We start from the raw sequence: 23107 nt of genomic DNA, 5'->3' as shown, positions 1-23107 counted from the left end.
GAAAGGAAATCAGGAAAAGGAAAGAAAAGAGGAAAGGGAAAAGATCCTGGAAAACTTACCTCCTCTGTGTTTGGAGATCTAATTTTTGTGTAAGAGCTGTGAGATTTTACATCCCCAACATCTCCCTTTCCTGGTAGAGGCTTTAAAGAACATAGAACAGCTTCTGAAAAGCTTCCAACACTTGCTTAGGAGGTGCCTTTTTAATCCCACAGCATTTAATTCCTTGCTTTCCTGTATCACCAAGTGTATCCTGGCTTTTCCTGCCCGTGTTAGAGCTGCTTGGAGGGACTGTGGGCACTGAAGTGTGCACACAGAGCTCAGAAACCAGAGAGGAAAAAAAACCTGTTTAAGTAACTTTCTTCAAACCTCTCCAAGGAAATCTTCTTCCTCCAGGGCTTAATTCCCTGTTTACACAGACCTCCTCTTTCCTCTCCAAGGAAATCTCCCAGCCCAAGGGCTCTTGGGGCTGGAGGAGGGAGGTGGGAATGCTCAGTGGTGGGAAGGAGAAGAAATTAATCCCATCCTGCCAGGGGAAGTTTAGATTGGAGTTTAGGAAAAATTTCTTCACTTACAGGGTGGTCCAGCCCTGGCACAGTTTACCGAGAGCAGTGGTAGAGTCACCATCAATCTGGAGGGATTTAAAACGAGTGTATGTGGCACCTGGGGACATGCATTAGTGTTGGCACTGCTGGAGAATGGAGAGGGCTTCTCCAACCTTAACAATTCCATGATTCTTGGAAATAACAGCCAATAGATTAACTGAATATTAAATTGGGCAAGCAAGTGATGTGACCTGGTCGAGTTAACGTTCCCAGACTCTGCCATTAATCCATGCTTTGTGCATTTCCCAAGTGTAAAGACCCCTTAGATCCACAGCTTAGGCTTTATAGCACTGTGAGTAATAAAGAATAAAATTGTGAGGATTTTTAAATCACTGTGTATCCCAAGAAAACTCCACAAGCCCTCATGAAAAAAAAAATCTGTGAGTTTTCTAGTAGTAAGAAGAGAGATGGAAGGTGGCTTGGGTCACTTCTTGATGACCCTCCAAGACCCTATTTTCCATGAAATTTCATCACTGGTAGCCCAGGGAATGAGGCCTTTTGCAAGAACTTGCACGTTTCAGCAAAGGTCAGTGAAGTAAAGAGTAAGTAAAAGAAAAAATCCTTATTTTATTGGAAAACTGAGGGAGGGGATGAAATCAGCTCTTGTACATCTGTGGAAGTCAGCTGAGTTGAGCCTTTGCCATTCCAGGCTTTCCTCTGGAAAGAAATGGATCTATTCACTTAATCAGTTAGGGGAAATGGCTTTAGATGACAGAAGGTGGGGTTAGATGGGATATTGAGAAGAAATTCTTCTCTAGGAGGGTGGTGAGACCCTGGCACAGGGTGCCCAGAGAAGCTGTGGCTGCCCCATCCCTGGAAGTGTTCCAGGACAGGTTGGAGCAACCTGGGATGGTGGAAAGTGTCCCTGCCTGTGGCTGGGGGTGGAATTGGATGAGCTTTAAAGTCCCTTCCAACCCAAACCATTCCAGAATTCGATAAATTTGTGTATTACTTCCACTCCAACTCATCGGTTCTCTGAAGTGTACTGTGTATTTTCAACTTGTGATTTAGGTGCATCAATAAGTAGTTTCATCCACTGCCCATCCCTTTGTTTTGCTGATATTTATTGAAATTCAGAATGGCTCAATAACAATAAAGGCATTTTGAATGTCTCCCAACACGGAATGCCAGCAATCCATGCAGAGAAAATGGGAACCCTTATTTAGTGAGGAAATTAAATAGTGCTCTGAATAAAAATAGTATTTTAATTTAAATATAATTTTACACCGTAGCCTGGAGTCCTGGCCAGGTTAATGAGGGTTGTCAGTAATCACTCTAGGAAATAGGATTGGGTAAGAAAGTAAAAACAATCATACTATCTTTGGGAAAGGAAGAGGAAGAACTGATGACAACAGAAGCTGAAGATGTAAAAATGTGTTTCTGACCTGCTAAGCAGATTTGGACTGGATCTTCCGGTTGCTGTGCCTGCTAACACACATGGCAGCCATTTGGGTGGCGTCACACTTCTGTCCCTTTACTTCCCTGGCCCAAGGGACTAAGAGGGGAGGCTGGCCGTTCCCCAAAATAGTTCCCTGTAAGGATGTCAGGAAAGGAGAAAGGTGTTTTTACTGTTTCCATGGCCTTTGGCAGGTGGATCTGGGAGGCTCATGGACATGGAGTGTGCATGGACAGGAACTGAGATGTTGTGAGTGGGTGCTGGTGGGTTCTATCTGTTTAGGAGACACAAGGTGAGGAAGAGCCTGCAGCCCTGTTCAGGGGGAAGTTGTGAAACTGGAAGTGAAAGGCATGGGGCTGGAGGGATTTTGTGAAATCAGAAGTACCGAGGGGTTGAAGGACTGTGCTGAAAGTCTGTGGGGTGTGAAGGTGCACTGAAAGAGCTCCATGTTGAGGGCAGCACAAGCAGAGTTTGGGAACTGCTAAGATGGGAAGTTTGGGTGCAAGGTTGGATGAAGCAGTAGGGACCCATAAGGTGCTTGAATTGTGCTGGCAGAGGCTGCGGGTCAGAAGAGGACCCACTGTGGTGACGGGTGTGTGACAACTGGGCAGGGACAGGAGGGAATGAGAAGTGCTGAGAGAGGTTGTGAAACCTCCAGCAAAGATGTTACGGGAGAGGACTTAAAATTTCTGTACCTGAGCAGCACTAAAACCTCCTCTTCAGGGGATGTGAAACCAGAGCACCTCAGGGCCTCGAGTAGGACACAACACCTAGTTGTGCAAGTGCAAGGTTTGTACGGACAGCTCTTGCAAGAACAGCTGAGGAAGGGAGAAGTAGTAAAAAGATAATGTTTCCATGACACTGCAAAGAGGGGAGAGGGAAGTGGTTCAAATCTAAATGATCATATTCACACAGAGGAGGTATTTCCCCCCCCGAGTGATTGGCTGCCTGGAGGGTCACGCTGAAACCACCATGGCTTTTTAAACAGTGGCTGCCCAGCCCAGCGCTTCAGGATGACACAAGGACTTGAGCTGCACCCTATGTCACACAGTCCAGGGGACAACATTGCCGGGCACAAGTGCTGAAATTCCCAGGAACACAAGAAAGGTGAGAAATTCTGAGATGGGTCTTTACACTCTGATGTTTCTGTCATGCTTTGAGGAAAGGAAGAGAAACAAAAACAATGGAGGAAAAAAGACAGAAATTTCTGTAGGTCAGGAATTGATGATAATAATTTTCAATATAAGGAAATCTTCATTCCAGGGATTCTTTTCCATGTACAAGTGTTCTTGCACTGCTCTAAATGCACCTCTGTAATATAAAAAATCATTACTCAGAGATCTGGCATTACAACAGCATAACTTTCTGTCCATATTCTGAGACATCTTTGTGGAGTCAGGGTTGTTCTGCCTCAGGAACTACAGGCAGAATTTGCAGGCAAACCACAGGGAGGATGTTTAACCTCAACAGGAAAAAACCACCTGGACTCGCGCTGCTGCTGTTTGAAGAGAGCTTTCCGTTATTAGTTACATAAGGAAGTAGAAGCACATCTTGAATGTGTCTTGGAGACAGGAAATCAGTCTGTCCAAGGGAATATGATAAATAAACGAGAACAGTGAGTGACTTTTGCGGTGTTCTTCTCCATGGTCTGCAGAAGTAAGAGAGGGATTTTGTCACTTCTATTACAGCAGATGTTTTGTCATTTACCCATTGCAGCCATTTCTGTTCCTGGCAGTCTTTATGCACATACAGCACCTTCCAGTTCCTAAAAGTGCTCCAAGACATCTGGAGAGGGACTTTGGAGAAGGGCCTGGAGTGACAGGGGTATTGTTCTAAACTGGAAGATGGTGGATTTGAATTAGATCTTGGGAGGAAATTCTTCCCTGTGAGGGTTGTGAGGCAGGAGGAGATGTGGCTGCCTTATCCCTGCAAGTGTCCAAGTGCCCAAGGCCAGGTTGGCAGAGATTTGGAGCAACCAGGTCTGTGAAAGGTGACCCTGGCTGTGGCAGGAGATTTGAACAACATGAGCTTTAAGATCCCTCCCAACCCAATCCATTCCATGATTCTATGACATGATCAATGGCACAAAGCCATTTAACATTGGGAAATAATTACCTGTCATTCCCTGAATCCCCAGTAGAGAGAGATGCAGCTCTGAAGGCTGCAGTGGGCTGAGACAGAGCTAAGGTGATACTCAAATGTTCACACCCTCTTCAGATCCATCCAGATCGAGTGGAAATTTGGTTGCACAGAAACCAGGAAACCACTTAACCACTGGGTGGGTCTTCCTGTGTTCTAGCAGCAGAAGTGCAGCACATAACTTGAGGCTGGTTTTGGTAATTTCTGCAAAAATATGATCATTTGTGGCCACGCCTGGAGCAGGTTGTGAGGGAGGAGCAGCCCCAGGCTGCTCTCCAGAGTCTTCATTTAAGAAGTGTTCAAGGTGCCATAAGAGCTGATGATGGGATCATCAAGCTCTGCAATGCCAGCAGGTCTCTGGTTTCAGTCAACTCTAAAGGAAATCATAGAATCCTGGAATAAATTGGGTTGAAAGGGACTTTAAAGCCCATCCAATCCCACCACTAGCCCAGGTTGATCCAAGCCCCATCCAACCTGGCCTTGAAATTCCCTGCACCACACACTTCTTTTCCCTCTGTCTGTGGGGTCAGCATGCCTGGAGTGCTGGGATGGAACAGCAGTGATTCAGTTTGTCACATTCTGGGTGCTTTTGGAAGTCTGACTCCATGTGTGCTGCTGCACCACGAAGAGAGAACAGAGGATTCATGCTGGCTACATGGTTCAGTGATTCACATCTTCCCAGAAAACCCAATTTTTTTTGTTCCTCTCCTCTTTTTTAACTTCTCTGCCTTCCATGTCCAAATTCAGAGCTGGTTGGAGGACAGCAGAAGAACAACTGTATTTGTTCTCATCAGACCAAAAAAAAAGGTGTTAAACATTTTTTTGGTTTTTTTTCATTGCCAAGATTCTCAATCAGATCTCAGTACCATGGTGAAGGAAACAGTGACCTAACTCAAGGAATGGTGTAGAAAAGTTATAGAGCCACAACTCACATGCCCTGTGAGGACCAGATAATCTGTGGTTTCTTACATATGATTCTTTCAGTTTCTGAAGGAGAAGCAGAGGGCTCTGCCAGACCAAAATATTTATTTGTTACTGTACATGAGACACAGGACAATCACATCAAATGGCACTTTATTAAAACAGAAATCACTCGTCAATATAAAAAAACTACCAGTTGTTCTCATGGAATCACAGAATTCCAGAGCGGTTTGGGCTGGAAGGGACCTTAAAGATCATCCATTTCCAACCCCCTGCAATGAGCAGGGACACCTTCCAATATCCCAGTTTGGTCCAGCCTGGCTGTGGACCCCTCCAGGGATGGGCAGCAAGAGTTTCTCTGGGTAACCTGTGCTAGAGCCTCACCACCTCCCAGGGAAGGATTTATTCCCAATATCCCATCTAAACCCACACCCTGTCAGTGTGAAGCCTTTACCCTTTGTCCTGTTACTCCAGGCTCTTGGTCCCTTCCAAACCATATTATTTTGAGATTCCATGAAATCAAGTTCTGGCTACAAAACCTTGGAGAAACCAAGGAACCCCTCTAGATAAGTCACCCTGGAGTTACCACCTCTCCCCTCTCTGCCCCCAGGTCTGAGTCACCATTATGAGACCCTCAACCACACCAATCCTCCCTCCAACCACAGCCATCCAGGCTCCTGGGACCAACCAGAGCGGGGCTGTGGGACTACCAGAGCCATCCTATGCTGTCCTCAAGTTCATGGAGAGCTTCTGCCTGCTGAGTGCTGCCTGTGGCATGGTGGGGAACGGCCTGGTCCTGTGGTTCCTGGGCTTCCGCATCCGCAGGAATCACTTCACCGTCTACATCCTGAACCTGGCGGCCGCTGATTTCGGGTACCTGCTGTGCATCGCCGTGGAGACCGTGCAGTACCTGATGCAGTTCAACGTGGGGGTGCAGTTTGGGATATTCCTCTTCCTGGATCTCTTCATGTACGGCACGGGCCTGTACCTGCTGACGGCCATCAGCATTGAGCGCTGCCTGTCCGTGCTGTCCCCCATCTGGTGCAGGACACACCGCCCAAAGCACCTGTCTGCCGTGGTGGCTGGCCTGCTCTGGGCCCTGTCCCTGCTCCTGAACACTCTGGGATATGTTTTGTGCACCGTTCGCCCCTCTCCCAGGGTCTGCCGGCGCCTGCTCATCGCCATCGGAGCCTTGGATTTCCTCGTCTGCACTCCCCTCATGCTGCTCTTCAGCCTCACCCTCTTCCTGCGGGTCAAGTGCAGCTCCCAGCCCTTCCAAACGGGCCGGCTCTTCATCGTCATCATGCTCACCATCCTCCTCTTCCTCATTTTTGCCGTGCCCCTCAGTGTCCTCATCCTCCTGGACTTCCTGGGCCACAAGTTCCTGTATTCCCCGGAGATTGGCTTTGTGCTGTCCTGTGTCAACAGCACCCTCAACCCCGTCATTTACTTCCTGGTGGGAAGCTACAGGGATCGGAAATTCAGGCTCACCCTCAGGCTGGCATTCCAGAGGGCTTTCCAAGACTCAGCAGATGACAGAGATGAGAGGGAAACCCGGGACACGGTAACCATGTCCTCCTGAAATCCTGCCTGGAATGTCTTGGCAGAACTGAAGAACTCCATGGTACTGGAGAAGGTTCATCTCACCTGACCTTCAGTACCCTCTTTGTAGATATTTTAGGTTATTATTTTACGTCCCCATCTGTGGCACATAAGCATCTGTATTTACCTGACCTGTATTTATGACACATTAAAAGTTCCTGTTTCTTTCCAGTGACTTTTAAATAATATTAATTTTATTGATGAAGGGCCTTGGGTGGCTGCTCCCTGCAAGACTGAGGAATACTCCTCTTTCCAGAGGTGATGGAATCTAAATGTAGCTGTGTGGACAGATGCCTAAGGATGGACATCAGCCTGTGTGCAATTCCAAACCCTGCATGCCTTTTAAAAGACCCATCTGAACTCCAAGGTACCAAACTAGAGCCTGATTTCCAATGTGTGTCCAGATGGGAGATTGTGATGCCTCTCCTAGTTTATGAAGGTGGAAAGGTTGAAATGTCTTGGTGTCTGAATTTCATCAAAGAAATCCTGCTCAGGATAAATCCTTGTTACTCATAACCTCATAAATTCTCAGTGTTGGTTTTCACTCAGACCTCTGAAAATGAGATAGGTACCAACAATCCTCCTGTTGGAAGCAGACATAAAATTCCTGGAAGGAGAATCCATCTATCCCTCTTAATTTAGAATTCCCAAGTCTCAGCACACACACAGCCTTTTGTGGCTCACAGAGCCATTCTGGGCTTCCTAATGTGAGCATTTCAAGGACTGAAAAGATTCATATCCACCAAGACCATTTCTTCTCTGAACCAGGGATGTTTCCACACCACAGAACAGGAAAGGGCTCCAGCTCCTTCCAACTTGCTTAAAAAAATTTATTCATTGAGTTTCAACCACCTTTGTCTTGTACTTCAAAGAAATATGTGACTGGAGATTATTATTTTATATTATTATATTGTTGCATGTTATTTTAAATTCCTCCAGCCCTTGGCAGAGTCTCTGCATTTATCTACGTCATGCATTGGATTGTTATTTCTTTCTTTAAAAGGACAGATCAGAATCCATGGCTTTTAAATCTCCTTTACTAATAGGGATAAATCAAAGGATAGTGGGAAAAATACAGGAAATAGAACAAGGTAAATAAGTAGCATGATTTGCAACAAATTATTCCCTTAACCAAATCCTTTGAAGGGCAAAATGGGATTATTTGTGCTATCAGACTACCTAACATTTATTCTTTTAACCAAAATTGTTAAAAGTCAATGTGGGTAATTTTCTTTGAAAAATCTCACTAATTCATGTTCAAAATGTTCTCTTTTTGATATCTCAAATTATTTTATTATTGGGAAAACAAAATAATTTTTTATTGTCAAAAAGACCAGAAGTCACGTTTTTGTTGTTGGTTTGTTTTTTTCCCCAAAGGGATAAAAATCATATTTAAACGTATTGTTACTGTTCTTATCTGATTTATGAGCTGATAAAAACACACAGAATATAAACTCAGATAAACGATTTTTTTATTTAAGGCACAGGAAGAACCTTTCTGTCAGTGTCTACTTAAAAAAGAGAGGAAAGCCTCTCTTTTATTGTGTAACAGCTAATTCCAGGTGGTTTTTGGTATAGCACTGCTGTGCTTAGGTGAATAATTTTTCCTCCAATGATTCCAGAGGGAACAGGACCAGGTCCTGTGTGAGTTACCCAACTATTTATGGGTATTTAGCACACTAGGGATATCCTTCATCTGTCCTGTCCAAGCAATCCTTTATCATTCTCAATCTTTATTTTTTACTTTCTCCCTTATTTTCTGATTTTCTTTCATTCTTTCTTTCTCTGTTTTTTCTCCCATTCATTCTCTTGTTTAGTTTCCTTTTTGCTCTCTTATATCTTTCTTTCTTTGTTTCTTTTCTTTCTTTTTCTTTTTCTTTCTTCCTTTCTTTCTTCCTTTCTTCCTTTCTTTCTTTTCTTTCCTTTCTTTCTCTCTTTCTTTCTCTCTCTCTCTCTTCTCCTGCTTTCTGCCTTTTTCCCTTTATCTTTCTCTCTCTTTCTCTCTCTTTCTCTTTCTTTTGCTCCCTTTCTCTCTCTTTGTCTCTTTTTTTTACCTCTCTCTTTTCCTCAAATTGTAATTTTCACCCATCTCTTACCCCCTACAGCCCAAATCCCAACATCACTATCCCAGTACCCGTCACTCTGCCCATTTTTGCAATCGTTGCTTCCTCAGCAGAGTTTATTCCCTATGGATGGGGCATGAGGGTCGTTCCATGGGGAATACAGCTGTGGAACTGGACTGAGCCGGGCTAGGAATGCCCTTGTGTCCAGACTTCTGGCTGTCTCTGAGGTGCCACATCTCCGGGTGCCACATGTCCAGAAGTGCCTCACAGAGCTGTTACCTCCACCACAGTGTCCCCAGGGCCGTGGCTCCCCTCCTCACTCCCAGCTTTCTCCTCAAACACTCTCCTCAGAGCCACTCTGACGGAGCGCTGGAAGCGGCGCCGCCGGCAGCTCCCAACCAGCACATAAATCACCGGGTTGAGGGTGCAGTCCAGCAATTCCATCAGCAAGAAGGTGTTTTCTGGGAATAACTCAATGGAATCAGGGAGGTTGAGGAAAATCTCCACACAGAAAAGGATGCCAAAGGTGAAGAACAGCAGGACATTGAGCAGGATGGCCACAAAGAGCTTCCCTGGCTGCCGCCTCCGGGAGCCACAGCGCAGCTTGAGGAACAGGAACAGGTTGGAAACCAACATCACAAAGGACAAAATCAGAAAAATCACAAGGGCTACACCTGCAAGGACAATCTCAGAGTCTTCAGTAAAAGTGAGGTAGAGGGAGGAAACCAAAACCCCGGCGAGGGCCCAGAGGGCCCCGCTGATGACGCCTGAGAGGTGCCGGGGGCGGTGGCAGCGGTACCAGATGGGGCACAGGACGGAGATGCAGCGCTCCACGCTCAGGGCTGCCAGCAGCCCCAGGCTGCTCAGGTCAAACAGGTGGCACGGGAACCCAAGGACAAACACAAAATGCCTATAGTGATGGATTAAAGGAAACAAAGATGTGCAAAATGCTGCTACGGTCAGAAAAGCCAAAATAAGCAGGAGAAACAGGAGGAGCAGGGAGAAGTCAGCAACAGCCAGATTTAGGATGTAGACAGTGAAAGGGCTCTGCTTTGTGTGGAAGCCCAGGAACCACATGACCACCCCATTCCCTGCCAGCCCACAGAGAGAAATCCCCAGGCACACCCCTGCAAAGGCAATCAGGGTGCAGGGAATGCTCAAGCACTCAGAAGTGAGAAATTCCTCCCAGTCCAGAGATCCATAAATTGTGTTGTTCAGGGTGAAGTTTGTTGTGCTGTTCTCCTCCATGGTGAATGATCCTGCTCCCAGCAGCTGCCTTCTCCCTTTCCCACCACCTCCTAGGGAGAGATGGGAAACCAGAGGGGAATAAGGGACATCAGCACTCCCAGCACTTCCCATCTGTCCACACAGCCCCAGGAAGAACCCCCACCCCTGCAGTGTCCAGGACAGCCTCCCACTCCTCCAGCCCTGACCCTGGACAGGAGCCATCTCCCACCCGTCCAGCCCTGGACTCCTACCTCCGCTCAGTAGGAGCAGTGCTGTAACAGCAGCACCAGGACAAAGGATTTGGGGATGGCTGCTGGAACCGCTGGCTGTGCTTCAGCCTCGTCCTTCGTGCCTTAGTGCAGCCCTTGGCCCAGAGATCACATCCCATGGTCAGAGCCTCCTCTCACAATCTCCCCACATCGGTGACAGCTTCCCCTCACATGTCCCAGGGACACAGATCTTGTCAGGAGGAGGTGGCCATGTCACCCCCTTCCTCTGCCACTCTCTAGTGTCATCCCACCATGCAAGGGGCTTCTGGCTTTCACTGTGTGTGCCAGGTGGTCCATCCATTAATGCAGAAGGGGATATAAATCATTCCCAGGGATGGAGGATGGCAGATGCGTGAAAGGGATGAGCCAGAAACCTTCAGGAGTGAGAAATCACTGATGTGCAGACATGTAACAGCACAAGCTGTTCAGTGCCTCTAGTGACATGTAACTCATTCTCAGAGATTTCTTCCAACTTCCTTCTGGGACAAACTTCTAGGAGATGAACCTTTCTCCATCTCCCTTTCATGGATGAATGCTGAGCCTAAGTTCCCTCCTTGTTTCAAGTCTTCCTCTAGCTCCAAAGCCTGAAGCTCCAGCCTGGACACCCTGGAGAGCACATGGACCTTGTGCATTAACATATCCATCAGTCCTGGGGATGACAAGCACAGGATACAACTCCAAAGGAGAGGGAAAACATGTGAAAGAAGGGCAGACAATAAGCAATAAAATACCAGTCCCTGGGCTGTGAAAGGCTGAGGTTGTGTGGTGGGAACCACTTGGAGAGAAGAGCACTTTGGCAGCACCATGTAACCCACAAACCTCATCTCTGAGGAGACACATGCCCAGCAGGAGTGATTAGGCTAATGATTTGGATTAGGTTGGGATCTAATGGGAATCTAATCTGTGGGGAATCTAATCTAATCTAATCTAATCTGTGGGGAAAAGCCCTCGTGCAGTCTCATGTCTGGGCACTGGTGATTTCCCCCAGCAAGTGGATACAAGGACAGTCCTCATCCCCATGGCTGCTGCTCAGGGGCTCTGTTGGCATCCACTAAGGTCTGGAGTTTCTGAGAGGTGAAAACCCAGTAAAATAGCTGAACAGATCATAATGGAATACCCCTTCCATAAAGAGGATCTGCTCTCACCAGAGAAGGGTTTCGACCCAGGATTCCCAGCACCTGAAGGGACATAATATTATCTCTGCTGTCCTCTCATTTTCCTTGTTTTAGATCCAGTAAATGATGTTTAAAATTTTAAAGTCTGAGTGCCTGAATTAATAAGATCATAGCAGATCACCAGATCCTCATGAAGAACTGGGGGGGGGGGGGGGGCAGAGGAAGGGGGTGACATGGCCACCTCCTCCTGACAAGATCTGTGTCCCTGGGACATGTGAGGGGAAGCTGTCACCGATGTGGGGAGATTGTGAGAGGAGGCTCTGACCATGGGATGTGATCTCTGGGCCAAGGGCTGCACTAAGGCACGAAGGACGAGGCTGAAGCACAGCCAGCGGTTCCAGCAGCCATCCCCAAATCCTTTGTCCTGGTGCTGCTGTTACAGCACTGCTCCTACTGAGCGGAGGTCGGAGTCCAGGGCTGGACGGGTGGGAGATGGCTCCTGTCCAGGGTCAGGGCTGGAGGAGTGGGAGGCTGTCCTGGACACTGCAGGGGTGGGGGTTCTTCCTGGGGCTGTGTGGACAGATGGGAAGTGCTGGGAGTGCTGATGTCCCTTATTCCCCTCTGGTTTCCCATCTCTCCCTAGGAGGTGGTGGGAAAGGGAGAAGGCAGCTGCTGGGAGCAGGATCATTCACCATGGAGGAGAACAGCACAACAAACTTCACCCTGAACAACACAATTTATGGATCTCTGGACTGGGAGGAATTTCTCACTTCTGAGTGCTTGAGCATTCCCTGCACCCTGATTGCCTTTGCAGGGGTGTGCCTGGGGATTTCTCTCTGTGGGCTGGCAGGGAATGGGGTGGTCATGTGGTTCCTGGGCTTCCACACAAAGCAGAGCCCTTTCACTGTCTACATCCTAAATCTGGCTGTTGCTGACTTCTCCCTGCTCCTCCTGTTTCTCCTGCTTATTTTGGCTTTTCTGACCGTAGCAGCATTTTGCACATCTTTGTTTCCTTTAATCCATCACTATAGGCATTTTGTGTTTGTCCTTGGGTTCCCGTGCCACCTGTTTGACCTGAGCAGCCTGGGGCTGCTGGCAGCCCTGAGCGTGGAGCGCTGCGTCTCCGTCCTGTGCCCCATCTGGTACCGCTGCCACCGCCCCCGGCACCTCTCAGGCGTCATCAGCGGGGCCCTCTGGGCCCTCGCCGGGGTTTTTGTTTCTTCCCTCTACCTCACCTACACCTATACTGAAGACTCTGAGATTGTCCTTGCAGGTGTAGCCCTCGCCATCTCCGTGTTTTTTTCCCTCATGATGTTGGTTTCCAACCTGTTCCTGTTCCTCAAGCTGCGCTGTGGCTCCCGGAGGCGGCAGCCAGGGAAGCTCTTTGTGGCCATCCTGCTCAATGTCCTGCTGTTCTTTGCCCTTGGTATCCCTTTCTGTGTGGAGGTTTTCCTCAACCTCCCTGATTCTGGTGATTTATTCCCAGAAGACCCCTCTTTTTTGCTGGCATTGCTGAATTGCACCCTCAACCCGGTGATTTATGTGCTGGTTGGGAGCTGCCGGCGGCGCCGCTTCCAGCGTTCCGTCAGAGTGGCTCTGAGGAGAGTGTTTGAGGAGAAAGCTGGGAGTGAGGAGGGGAGCCACGGCCCTGGGGACACTGTGGTGGAGGTAACAGCTCTGTGAGGCACTTCTGGACATGTGGCACCTCAGAGACAGCCAGAAGTATGGGAGCACATGGCTCTGAGATCCATCCTGTTCCTGTATTCCTCATGGAATGACCCTCATTGCCTTAGCCCCAGGGAATAAAATCAGATATAGTGATCTTTTTCATTTTGTTACTACCCCTAAATCAGATTTGGATTTATTCCTTCCATTTCTTTTCAACGTGGTAACTCTGGCCGCAAATTTTGTTGAGTAAATAACAGCTGGTCTTTGCTGTCGAGCTTGTCTCTGGTAAACAGTGTCAAAAAATGTCTCATTTCCTTAATTTTTCCTATTCTAAAGCCTCTGGCTTGTCTGTGAGGGGGGCAGCTACCTGTCTTATACCAAAGCTTTTCCTAAGGCTGGTGCCTACAATGGCTGGAATGAGCCATCTGTTGACACTTCCAACATCTCCTCATTCCTTCTGGGAAAAGCAGAGTGTCTCTGTGTCAGGTTCCTCTTAGTAACCTTAGTGCTGAAATCTTATCTTTTTACAGGCTCAAATTGCCCACTCTCATTCCACAGAGGGATTTTTAGGATCCTGTAAGACAAAACCTATGATTCCTGATTCAAATCTAATTTTCCCATTTATATACCACCTTTTCAGTAGTACTTCACCTTCACCACGCAGTTTCCAAGAGGATTCATGAAAGAATAAATTCTGTGCATGAGCTGGAGCACAGGCATACAGCACAGGGATGATTTAGGTTTTCAGCAATGTCATTTCTTCTGGGAAGAGGTGAATCAATGCTGCTCTCCTGGCTACAACCCTTAAAATTTGCAGGTTTCATCTGAGTTATCTTCTACACCCCCATGGGAGTCAGACAGCAGCCTATAATGAATTTCAAGGAATTTCTGGAAAGTTGAGGTGACATGATTCCTACCCAGGCTGACATGCCTCAGGGATCTGGGATACTCCTGCTAGAAACTGGCAGTGTGGTGGCCCTGGGACCAGAACTGTCACCTCTCTTCCCTGCTGACACTATGTTTCTGTCCCCAGATATGAAATCTCACATCCCCTCACCAGGCTAGTCCTTGCAAGTGCAAAAACTTCATGATCCGTGAGCTAAAGGGGCTTCTGGAGAGTTGGAGAGGAACTTTGCACAAGGGCATGGAGTGACAGGACAAGGGGGAATGGCTTCCCACTGAGAGAGGGTGAGTTCAGATTGGATATTAGGAAGAAATCCTTCCCTGTGAGGGTGCTGAGGACCTGTCACAGGTTGCCCACAGAGGCTGCCCCATCTCTGCAAGTGACAAGGTTGGATGGGGTTTGGAGCAGCCTGGCATAGTGGAAGGTGTCCCTGCTGGCAAAGGCACAGTATGGGATCAGGGAAAAACAAGCACAAGAGTTCCCAGGACTGAGGAGGAGCAGGAGCTCTGGTGAAGGGCTGGAAGGGGGTTCACAGCACTCTGGTCTCTAACAGCTTTCATTGCATCATCAAGGGGATTGGCAGTAATTAGGCAGTAATAGTAATTAGGATGGGCTCTAAGTGCTGATAACCTGGCTGCAAGCAGCTGATTGCTGTCCTTGCCTTGGGCTGTGTGAGCCTGCATTGCAATGATAGAAACGGGAGTCCATGGGCCAGGGGTGCTCCCATGAGCCCAGGGGAGGTGTTGGCAATGATTCTGGAGCTCTTCCCAGAATGGGAGTTGTTTCTGACAAGCAGCCAGATACAGCAACAGTACTGTTGGCATTGCTGTGCCACCAGCACCAGCATCATCCCTCTGCTCCTGGAGGGACAAAGACCCCTCAGGGAAGAGAAGCGAGGAATGGTAGAAACCTGTCAGGTGAGGGAAGGCAGTTGGAGAATGGGACATTGACAAGGGAATGTTCTAATCAGAAGGAGTGAGGAGCCATTTGGAAAATTCTTCATGGAGACCTTTAGACAAAAGCCAATTCTTTTGTGACAAAGAAAAAAAATTCCATACAAAGAACTCGGAAGGAATGGAGCTCTGACATAGCCACAGTTGTAAAACTACTTCTGACTGCCGTATGACCCCACCGAGCCTTGGGGAGCAACAGCGGGACACAGCACAGCAAGAGCCAGCAGGACGGGAATGGGGAGCTCCTGGTGATCTGGGCACTTTCTCCTTCATGTTTCTGACCTGGGAGGGTCCACTTTAGGACACGGATCCCAGAGGATCAAGAGGTACCAGGAAGTGCTGCTGATCTGCACAGACCCCCTTTGCCTGCTGCTGCCCCACAGTGAACAGGTCAGTGCAATGTTTTCCTTCCTCCCTCCCCCACCTTCCTCGCCTCCAGCAGCTGCTCTGTTCCTGCCACCCTCTCCTGGTGACCGCAGTGCCCTCCCCAGGTTTCCCCTCCTCTGCCCTGTCCTTTCCTTCCAAGTCCTTCCCAACTCCCACCCTCCTCCCCTGCACATCTCACTCCTCCCCACTCAATCCTTCCCACTGCAGGGAGCTGCTGAGGAGCTGTGTGATCCATCCCTGGATTCTCCAAGCACTGACTGCCATCCACTCTGACCACAGCCAGGGACCACATCCCACTGCCTGCCCAGTGTCCATCCATGGAGGTGACCACCGTGTCCCCATCTCCTGCCTCACCCACTGAAGGGGACGATCTCTGTGAGATAGATGTCACCAACGTGGCCATACACAGTGTGGCACTGCTCTTCTGCCTCTGTGGGCTGGCTGGCAACGGGGCTGTCCTTCGGCTCCTCAACCTGAAATTCCGTAACTATGGCATCTTTGACCTGGCTTTCGCAGACTTCCTCTTCCTTCTCCTCACAGTCCCCTCTGCTCTCCTCTTCCTGGTGGAGGACATGTCCTGCTCTCTTATCCTGCCCCTGACATACGTGAGCTTCCTTTTCCAGCTGTCAATGGTCTCCTTCTACTGGGGGCTGTACCAGCTGACACTCAGTGAAGAGGTCAGTGTGTACGACCTCTGCGACCTCTACTGCTGCTGTGACATTCCCGAGCGCCTGTTGTGGGTGGTGGACAGTGTCCAGGACTGGGCCTTCTTTGCTCTCTTCACTCTCATTCCCGTGCTGAAATCCCTGTGCCCATCCCACGAGCAGGGGCAGTGCCGGGCAGCTCTCATCTCCATCTACACCATCATCCTGCTCCTCTTTGTTGCCCCAATGATCATTTTGCACACAATCAACATCATCAAGGCCTGCTTTGGCTCCAAGAAGCAGCAACCCAAGAGGAGGGACAACATTATCTCCCTCGTTGTGCTCCTCACTCTGCTCCTCGGCCTCTTCAATTTCCTGCAGCAGCTCGGTTATTCTCTTGTGTCCTCCCAGGTTTTTTTCCTGCTCACCTGCATCCACAGCACCATCAAACCCTTCATCTACTTCTTGGCAGGGAGGTGCTGGAGTCCCTGCTCCATGGGGTCCCTACGGATCTCCCTCCAGAGGGTCTTTGATGAGAAGAAAGACAAAACTGCCCACAGAAGTGAGGCCAACGCAGACACAGTGGTCTGAGCCTGTTGATCCCTTCCACTGCTCTGCTGAAGGATCTCGGCACAGGTTTCCTTGAGTCACCTGATCCATAAACATCCCCAGCATCACCCTCCCTGGGCTGGTGAACTCCTGCAGGAGAAGGGAGCAGGGGCACTGCCAGGGCCAATGTGGGAGGGATGCTTTGCCATAGAGCACATTGGAGCATGGCTTTCCTCCTCCCTGCCTGCCCACACGGCTCCAGGCAGTGCAGCTGGGCTCAGTGCTGTTCCCCAGCTCTATTCCCCATGGAATGACCCTCACTGCCTGGACCCCAGGGAATGAACTCCATCTCCTTTGGCTTCTCAGATGAGTTTCATGGTGTTTTGAGGGATCTCCTGCCTGCAAAGAGTGTGACACCCAGCACGGGATGGTGGTGATTTCCCAAATTCCTGCAGGGCTTGTGCCTTTCGATGGCAGGTGTGGGATTGTTATTAAGAGGAATGTTGGATTTGTCTCTACAAACAAGATGTTGGTCCGTTGGTAGATAAAACTAACACTGAGAGATAAACGAAACAATTGGAAGGATTCCACTGATTTATGAATAGACAAAAGATATTTTCCCTTACAAAATGTAGGTTTGCTAATAAACGAAATTGGATATTGAAAAATGAAAGAAACCATGGGGGAAAACCATAAATTCTATAAGAATTCAGAATTAAAAGGGAGGGTTATACATCAGAGGGGAATCTTAGGTATGAGGGAAGTCTGATTAGTTTCAGATTTTGTGATTAGTCTGATATTAGGTTCCAGGAATTCTGTACCTCTCAAGTACCTCAGCCAACGGGGAAAGAGAGAGGGAAATGTGGCCAGGAAATTAGGATAAAATGGGAGACTGTGTCCTCCAAATATTTGAGAGACCCCAGGGGAATGCCCCATGACCTCTCCCTTTCTTTGAGTAAAGTAAAAGGACTCTGTCTCCTTTTTGGACATAAACCTCTGGTGTTTGTGGATTAATTTTCCTGACCAACTGGGAGCTCTTGTCCGGGATCTTTCCACCATCCGGGGCAGTGGGCAGCGAGTGGAGCTGAAGGCACCTCACCCAGTTTGGGTGATCAGCTCCCCTTGGTGCCGGCCGGTACCGGGCGATCCATTGGGTTCCCGAGACTGTCCAGGAGACAGACGAGTGGCGGACCAGGGGGGTCTGGGAAGAGTCTGCAGGGAAGGACTGAAAATCTCACCGGTGAGTAAAATGGGATCTTCGGGGAGCAAACCTGGGAGGGCTCCCATGGAGGGTAGCACAGGTACACCTGGGAGGGCTCCCATGGAGGTTAGCACAGGTAAAACAAGGCACACATGGAGGGTTGCAAGGGTAAAACCGGGAAGGGGCCCTGGCAAAAGGGATGACAGTGCCATAATACCCCTGGAGAATCTCTTGGGGGGAATGCTGAGGTCTTGGGACAGATTATGCATTCACCCACAGTTAGCTATGGAGATGATGGTAAAATATTGTTATTTTATGTGGCCAGTGTAGAAGTTGCCAAAGGGGCTTATATGGCCACCTTATGGAACGGATAAAATTTGTTTGTGTCAAATTTTGTGGAGGTATTTAGAGGAGAATTGGAAATGGATTGTTAGAGGTTTCAGTGCCTCCCATTATATCAAACACCCACCACTCTCGAGCCCATGATAACTTTTAAGGTGGGTCGGGATCAAGAGGAGGTGTGTTTTCTGGCAGACACAGGGGCCTCTCGATCCACCTTAAATTTTATACCTAAGGGGGGAAATTGTCAAAAAGATCCTCGGTTATTCAAGGAGTGAGTGGAAAGGATGAGCGAGTGCATTTTATTCAGCCGCAGTTAATAGATGTGGGGGACAGGTCTGAAATGCATGAATTCCTGTTTGTTCCTAATTGTGATTATAATTTACTGGGAAGGGATTTGATGGCTAAAGTGGAAATGCAAATTAGTATCGTAAAAAAAAATGGCACAGAGTCCAACACTGTGATATCTTTGTGTAGAGTGTCTGAGAAGGCTTATGGTGAAATAAATCCAGAAGTGTGGGCAGCCCCAGGGAAATATGGAAAACTAGACATAGAACCTCTTCAAATTACTTTGAAGCAACCAGGATAAATGGTGTCTAAAAAGCAATACCCTCTTTCAAGGGAGGGAAAGAAGGGGTTGCAGCCTGTCATTGAGTCCCTGCTAAAGGCAGGTCTTTTGGAGCCATCTATGTCTCCCTATAAAGCTCCTATCCTTCCAGTTAGGAAACCAGATGGAACCTACAGAATGGTGCAGGATTTAAGAATAATACATGAAATTGTCAAACCAAGGCATCCCAGCATTCCAGATCCCTATGCAGTCATGAATCAGATCCCTTCTCTACATCAGTATTATTCTGTACTGGTTTTGAAGGATGCTTTCTGGGGGAATCCAATTACAGAAGCTAGTAAACAGTATTTTGCCTTTGAGTGGGAGCAGGAGGAAGGAGGGAAAACGATAAAACAACAATTGACATGGGCAGTCCTCCTGCAGGGATATACAGAGTCACCGGTTTTGTTTGGGCAAGCTTTGCAGAAAACATTAATAAAGTTTACTCCACCCTCAGGAGTTAAGCTGTTGCAGTATGTAAATGATTTGCTCTTATCAGGGGAACAGGAAATGGTGGTTGAAGAGGCTGCTGTAAAGCTGCTTAATTTTCTTGCAAAAAAAAGGACTTGGTGTGTCTGAAAAGAAGGTGTAGTTGATAGAAAAAAAAGATCAAATATTTGGGACACATTCTGACTGGAGGGTTGGGGTGTATTGATCCAGAAAGAATACAAGGGATTTTACAGGTTTACCATTACCCCAGACATAAAAGGAGGAGAGGAGAGGAGAGGAGAGGAGGAGAGGAGAGGAGAGGAGAGGAGAGGAGAGGAGAGGAGAGGAGAGGAGAGAGGAGAGGAGGAGAGGAGAGAGAGGAGAGGAGAGGAGAGGAGAGGAGAGGAGAGGAGAGGAGAGGAGAGGAGAGGAGAGGAGAGGAGAGGAGAGGAGAGGAGAGGAGGGAGAGGAGAGGAGGAGAGGAGAGGAGAGGAGAGGAGAGGAGAGGAGAGGAGAGGAGAGGAGAGGAGAGGAGAGGAGAGGAGAGGAGAGGAGAGGAGAGGAGAGGAGGAGGAGAGGATAGGAGAGGAGAGGAGAGGAGAGGAGAGGAGAGGAGAGGAGAGGAGAGGAGAGGAGAGGAGAGGAGAGGAGAGGAGAGGAGAGGAGAGGAGAGGAGAGAGAGGAGAGGAGAGGAGAGAGAGGAGAGGAGAGGAGAGGAGAGGAGAGGAGAGGAGAGGAGAGGAGAGGAGAGGAGAGGAGAGGAAGAGGAGCGGTCTCGCCGCTTTGAGGAGAGGAGAGGAGAGGATGAGGAGAGGAGAGGAGAGGAGAGGAGAGGAGAGGAGAGGAGAGGAGAGGAGAGGGGAGCAGATACTTTGTGTTTCCTTGGGCCCAGGAAGGCATTTGGCAATGATCCCCATGTATTTCCCAGACTGGGAGTTACTTCAGAGAAGCAGCCAGCTGCCTCACCAGCACTGCCAGCATTCCAGTGCCACCAGCACCAGCAGAATCCCTCTGCCTCCTGGACAGGCGAAGACCCCACAGGGAAGAGAAGCGAGGAATGGTAGAAACCTGTCAGGTGAGGGAAGGAAGTTGAAGAATGGGACACTCTACTGGGAAGGAATGTTTCTCATCAGGAAGAAATGAGGAGCCATTCACAAATATAAAATTACTTCCTTTGTAAGAAAAAAAATCAACATATATACTGAGGGAGTGGAGCTCTAACCTAGCCAAAGTTGAAAAACCACTTCTGACTGCCCTATGACCCCACTGAGCATTGGGAAACAACAGCGGGACAGGGCACAGAGAGAGCCAGCAGGAGGGGAATGGGGAGCTCCTGGTGATCTGGGCAATTTCTCCTTCATGTTACTGACCTGGGAGGATCCACTTTAGGACACGGATCCCAAAGGATCAAGAGGTGCCAGGAAGTGCTGCTGATCTGCACAGACCCCCTTTGCCTGCTGCTGCCCCACAGTGAACAGGTCAGTGCAATGTTTTCCTTCCTCCCTTCCTCCCTCACCTTCCTCTCCTCCAGCATCTCCTCTGTTCCTGCCTCTCCTGGTGACTGCAGTGCCCTCCCCAGGTCCCCCCTCCTCTGCCCTGTCCTTTCCTTCCACATCCCCTGCTGAACAGCCCAACCCTCCCTTTTTCCTCTCACACCCCACCATTTCCACCACCCTCCTCCCCTGCACATCTCACTCCTCCCCACTCAATCCTTCCCACTGCAGGGAGCTGCTGAGGAGCTGCATGGTCCATCCCTGGATTCTCCAAGCACTGACTGCCATCCACTCTGACCACAGCCAGGGACCACATCCCACTGCCTGCCCAGTGTCCATCCATGGAGGTGACCACCGTGTTCCCATCTCCTGCCTCACCCACTGAAGGGGACGATCTCTGTGAGATAGATGTCACCAACGTGGCCATACACAGTGTGACACTGCTCATCAGCCTCTGTGGGCTGGCTGGCAACGGGGCTGTCCTTTGGTTCCTCAGCCTGGAAAGCCATAACTATGGCATCTTTGACCTGGCTTTTGCCGACTTCCTCTTCCTTCTCTTCACAGTCCCCTCTGCTCTCCTCTTCCTGGTGGAGGACGTGTCCTGCTCTATTATCCTGCACCTGACATACGTGAGATTCCTTTTCCAGCTGTCAGTGGTCTCCTTCTACTGGGCTCTGTACAGGCTGGCGGGCAGCAGAAGCGTGCTCAATATGTACGACCTCTGCAACCTCTGCTGCTGTTGTGACCTTCCCGAGCGCCTGTGGTGGGTGGTGCTCAGTGTCCAGTACTGGGCCTTCTTTGCTCTCTTCACTGGGCCTTCTTTGCTCTCTTCACTCTCATTCCCATGCTGACATCCCTGTGCCCATCCCACGAGCAGCAGCACTGCCGGGCAGCTCTCATCTCCATCTACACCATCATCCTGGTCCTCTTTGCTGCACCCATGGCCATTTCCAGCACGATCAACATCATCAAGGCCTGCTTTGGCTCCAAGAAGCAGCAACTCAAGAGGAGGGACAACATTATCTCCCTCGTTGTGTTCCTCACTATCGTCCTCAGCCTCTTCAATTTCCTGCAGCAGCTTGGTTATATCCCTGTGTCGACCCAGGTTTTTTTCCTGCTCATCTGCATCCACAGCACCATCAAACCCTTCATCTACTTCTTGGCAGGGAGGTGCTGGAGTCCCTGCTCCGTGGGGTCCCTCCGGCTCTCCCTAAGGAGGGTCTTTGATGAGAAGAAAGACAAAACTGCCCACAGAAGTGAGGCCAACGCAGACACAGTGGTCTGAGCCTGTTGATCCCTTCCACTGCTCTGCTGAAGGATCTCGGCACAGGTTTCCTTGAGTCACCTGATCCATAAACATCCCCAGCATCACCCTCCCTGGGCTGGTGAACTCCTGCAGGAGAAGGGAGCAGGGGCACTGCCAGGGCCAATGTGGGAGGGATGCTTTGCCACAGAGCACATTGGAGCATGGCTTTCCTCCTCCCTTGCCTGCCCACACGGCTCCAGGCAGTGCAGCTGGGCTCAGTGCTGTTCCCCAGCTCTATTCCCCATGGAATGACCCTCACTGCTGGGGCCCCAGGGAATGAACTCCATCTCCTTTGGCTTCTCAGATGAGTTTCATGGTGTTTTGAGGGATCTCCTGCCTGCAAAGAATTTCACATGTTAAGGCCTGGGTTCACACCCAGCATGGGGTCACAATGATTTCCCAAATCCCTGTGGGGCTGGTGCCTCTCGATGGCAGGACAGGTGTTGGGATCTCATGGAACCTCCTTCCCCTTCTGTCCAGCAGAGCCAGCCCTGCATTCCCAGCTGATGGGAAGAGACACCAGGTAGGGCTGCAGAGCTGGGCAGGGACAGCAACATTCCCTTGTACCTTCAGTGGGAATTTGTCACATTCTTTAATTCCAGAAGTAAATTGTTCTGAGTAAAATGCAGAGCCAAACGTGTCGTGCACCGAACCCTTATGCCTGTGACCAAAAAGAGCTGTCAACATGGAAATTCACATCACCAGATGCTTGGACCATTTAATTGCACAGAATATTAGTGACTTATGCTGCTGTTCAGCAGAATGGGGCCATCCTCTGGTTCCCCAGCATCAAAGTCCAAGGAAGTCCTTGATCACCTCCATCCTGAACCTGGCCACCCTCGGGAGGAGCTGAACAGCGACTGCACTGCACAGCATCTTCAGCCAAAATCCATCTTGTACTGATCTTTGTCATTTTGTTATTACCTCTACATCAGATTGGGGTTTGGTGGGTTTTTTTTGGTTTTTTTTTTGTTTCCTGTGTGATTATTCTCACCTCAGAATTTGTTGAATAAACAACATCTAAGCTTCTCTGCAGAGCTTCTTCCTGGTGAACAGTGTCTAAAATGGCTCATTTCGTCATTTTATCCCATTCTAAAGATTTTGCCTTGTCTGTTAGGAGGGCAGGATCCTGTCTCATATCAGAGCTCTTCCTAAGGCACGTGCCTGCAATGCTTGGGATGATGTTGACAGTCCAAGATCTCCTCGTTCCTCCTGGGATAGACCTGGGCAGCAGCCACATCTCTCACCCAGGGGGAAGTTGTCCCTCCTTTTCCCACTGCCTTAAATCCAGGG

General features: G+C 49.1%; 4 protein-coding genes and 1 pseudogene across 4 annotated transcripts; 4 read left to right on the top strand and 1 right to left on the bottom strand.

Moving 5' to 3' along the window:
- The first annotated feature begins 2999 nt into the window (after positions 1-2999).
- Positions 3000-8003, top strand: LOC106854688 (proto-oncogene Mas-like). The gene is made up of 2 exons (XM_014878744.2): positions 3000-3105; positions 5669-8003. Exon 2 carries the CDS (start codon positions 5684-5686, stop codon positions 6638-6640), a length of 957 nt encoding a protein of 318 aa, XP_014734230.1. The 5' UTR covers positions 3000-3105; positions 5669-5683; the 3' UTR covers positions 6641-8003.
- Positions 8004-8987: 984 nt separating this feature from the next.
- On the bottom strand, positions 8988-9971 carry LOC106854651 (mas-related G protein-coupled receptor member H-like). The gene has a single exon (XM_014878690.2). The coding sequence runs from the start codon at positions 9969-9971 to the stop codon at positions 8988-8990; it is 984 nt and encodes a 327-aa protein (XP_014734176.2).
- Positions 9972-12027: 2056 nt separating this feature from the next.
- Positions 12028-13670, top strand: LOC148221734 (mas-related G protein-coupled receptor member H-like). Its single transcript, XM_088175670.1, has one exon. The coding sequence runs from the start codon at positions 12028-12030 to the stop codon at positions 13015-13017; it is 990 nt and encodes a 329-aa protein (XP_088031796.1). The 3' UTR covers positions 13018-13670.
- A 195-nt stretch (positions 13671-13865) lies between these two features.
- LOC148221733 (mas-related G protein-coupled receptor member A8-like) lies at positions 13866-17432 on the top strand. Its single transcript, XM_088175572.1, has 2 exons — positions 13866-15249; positions 15454-17432. The coding sequence occupies exon 2, from the start codon at positions 15564-15566 to the stop codon at positions 16479-16481; it is 918 nt and encodes a 305-aa protein (XP_088031698.1). The 5' UTR covers positions 13866-15249; positions 15454-15563; the 3' UTR covers positions 16482-17432.
- A 3417-nt stretch (positions 17433-20849) lies between these two features.
- LOC148221732 (mas-related G protein-coupled receptor member H-like) lies at positions 20850-22867 on the top strand (annotated as a pseudogene).
- Positions 22868-23107: the final 240 nt, after the last annotated feature.

This window comes from Sturnus vulgaris, chromosome 18 (assembly GCF_052056855.1).
Source record: "Sturnus vulgaris isolate bStuVul1 chromosome 18, bStuVul1.hap1, whole genome shotgun sequence".
NCBI classification, from domain to species: Eukaryota; Metazoa; Chordata; class Aves; order Passeriformes; family Sturnidae; genus Sturnus; species Sturnus vulgaris.
The sequence above is the reverse complement of the archived record's forward strand: the minus strand, read 5'-3'. Positions and strand labels throughout refer to the sequence as shown.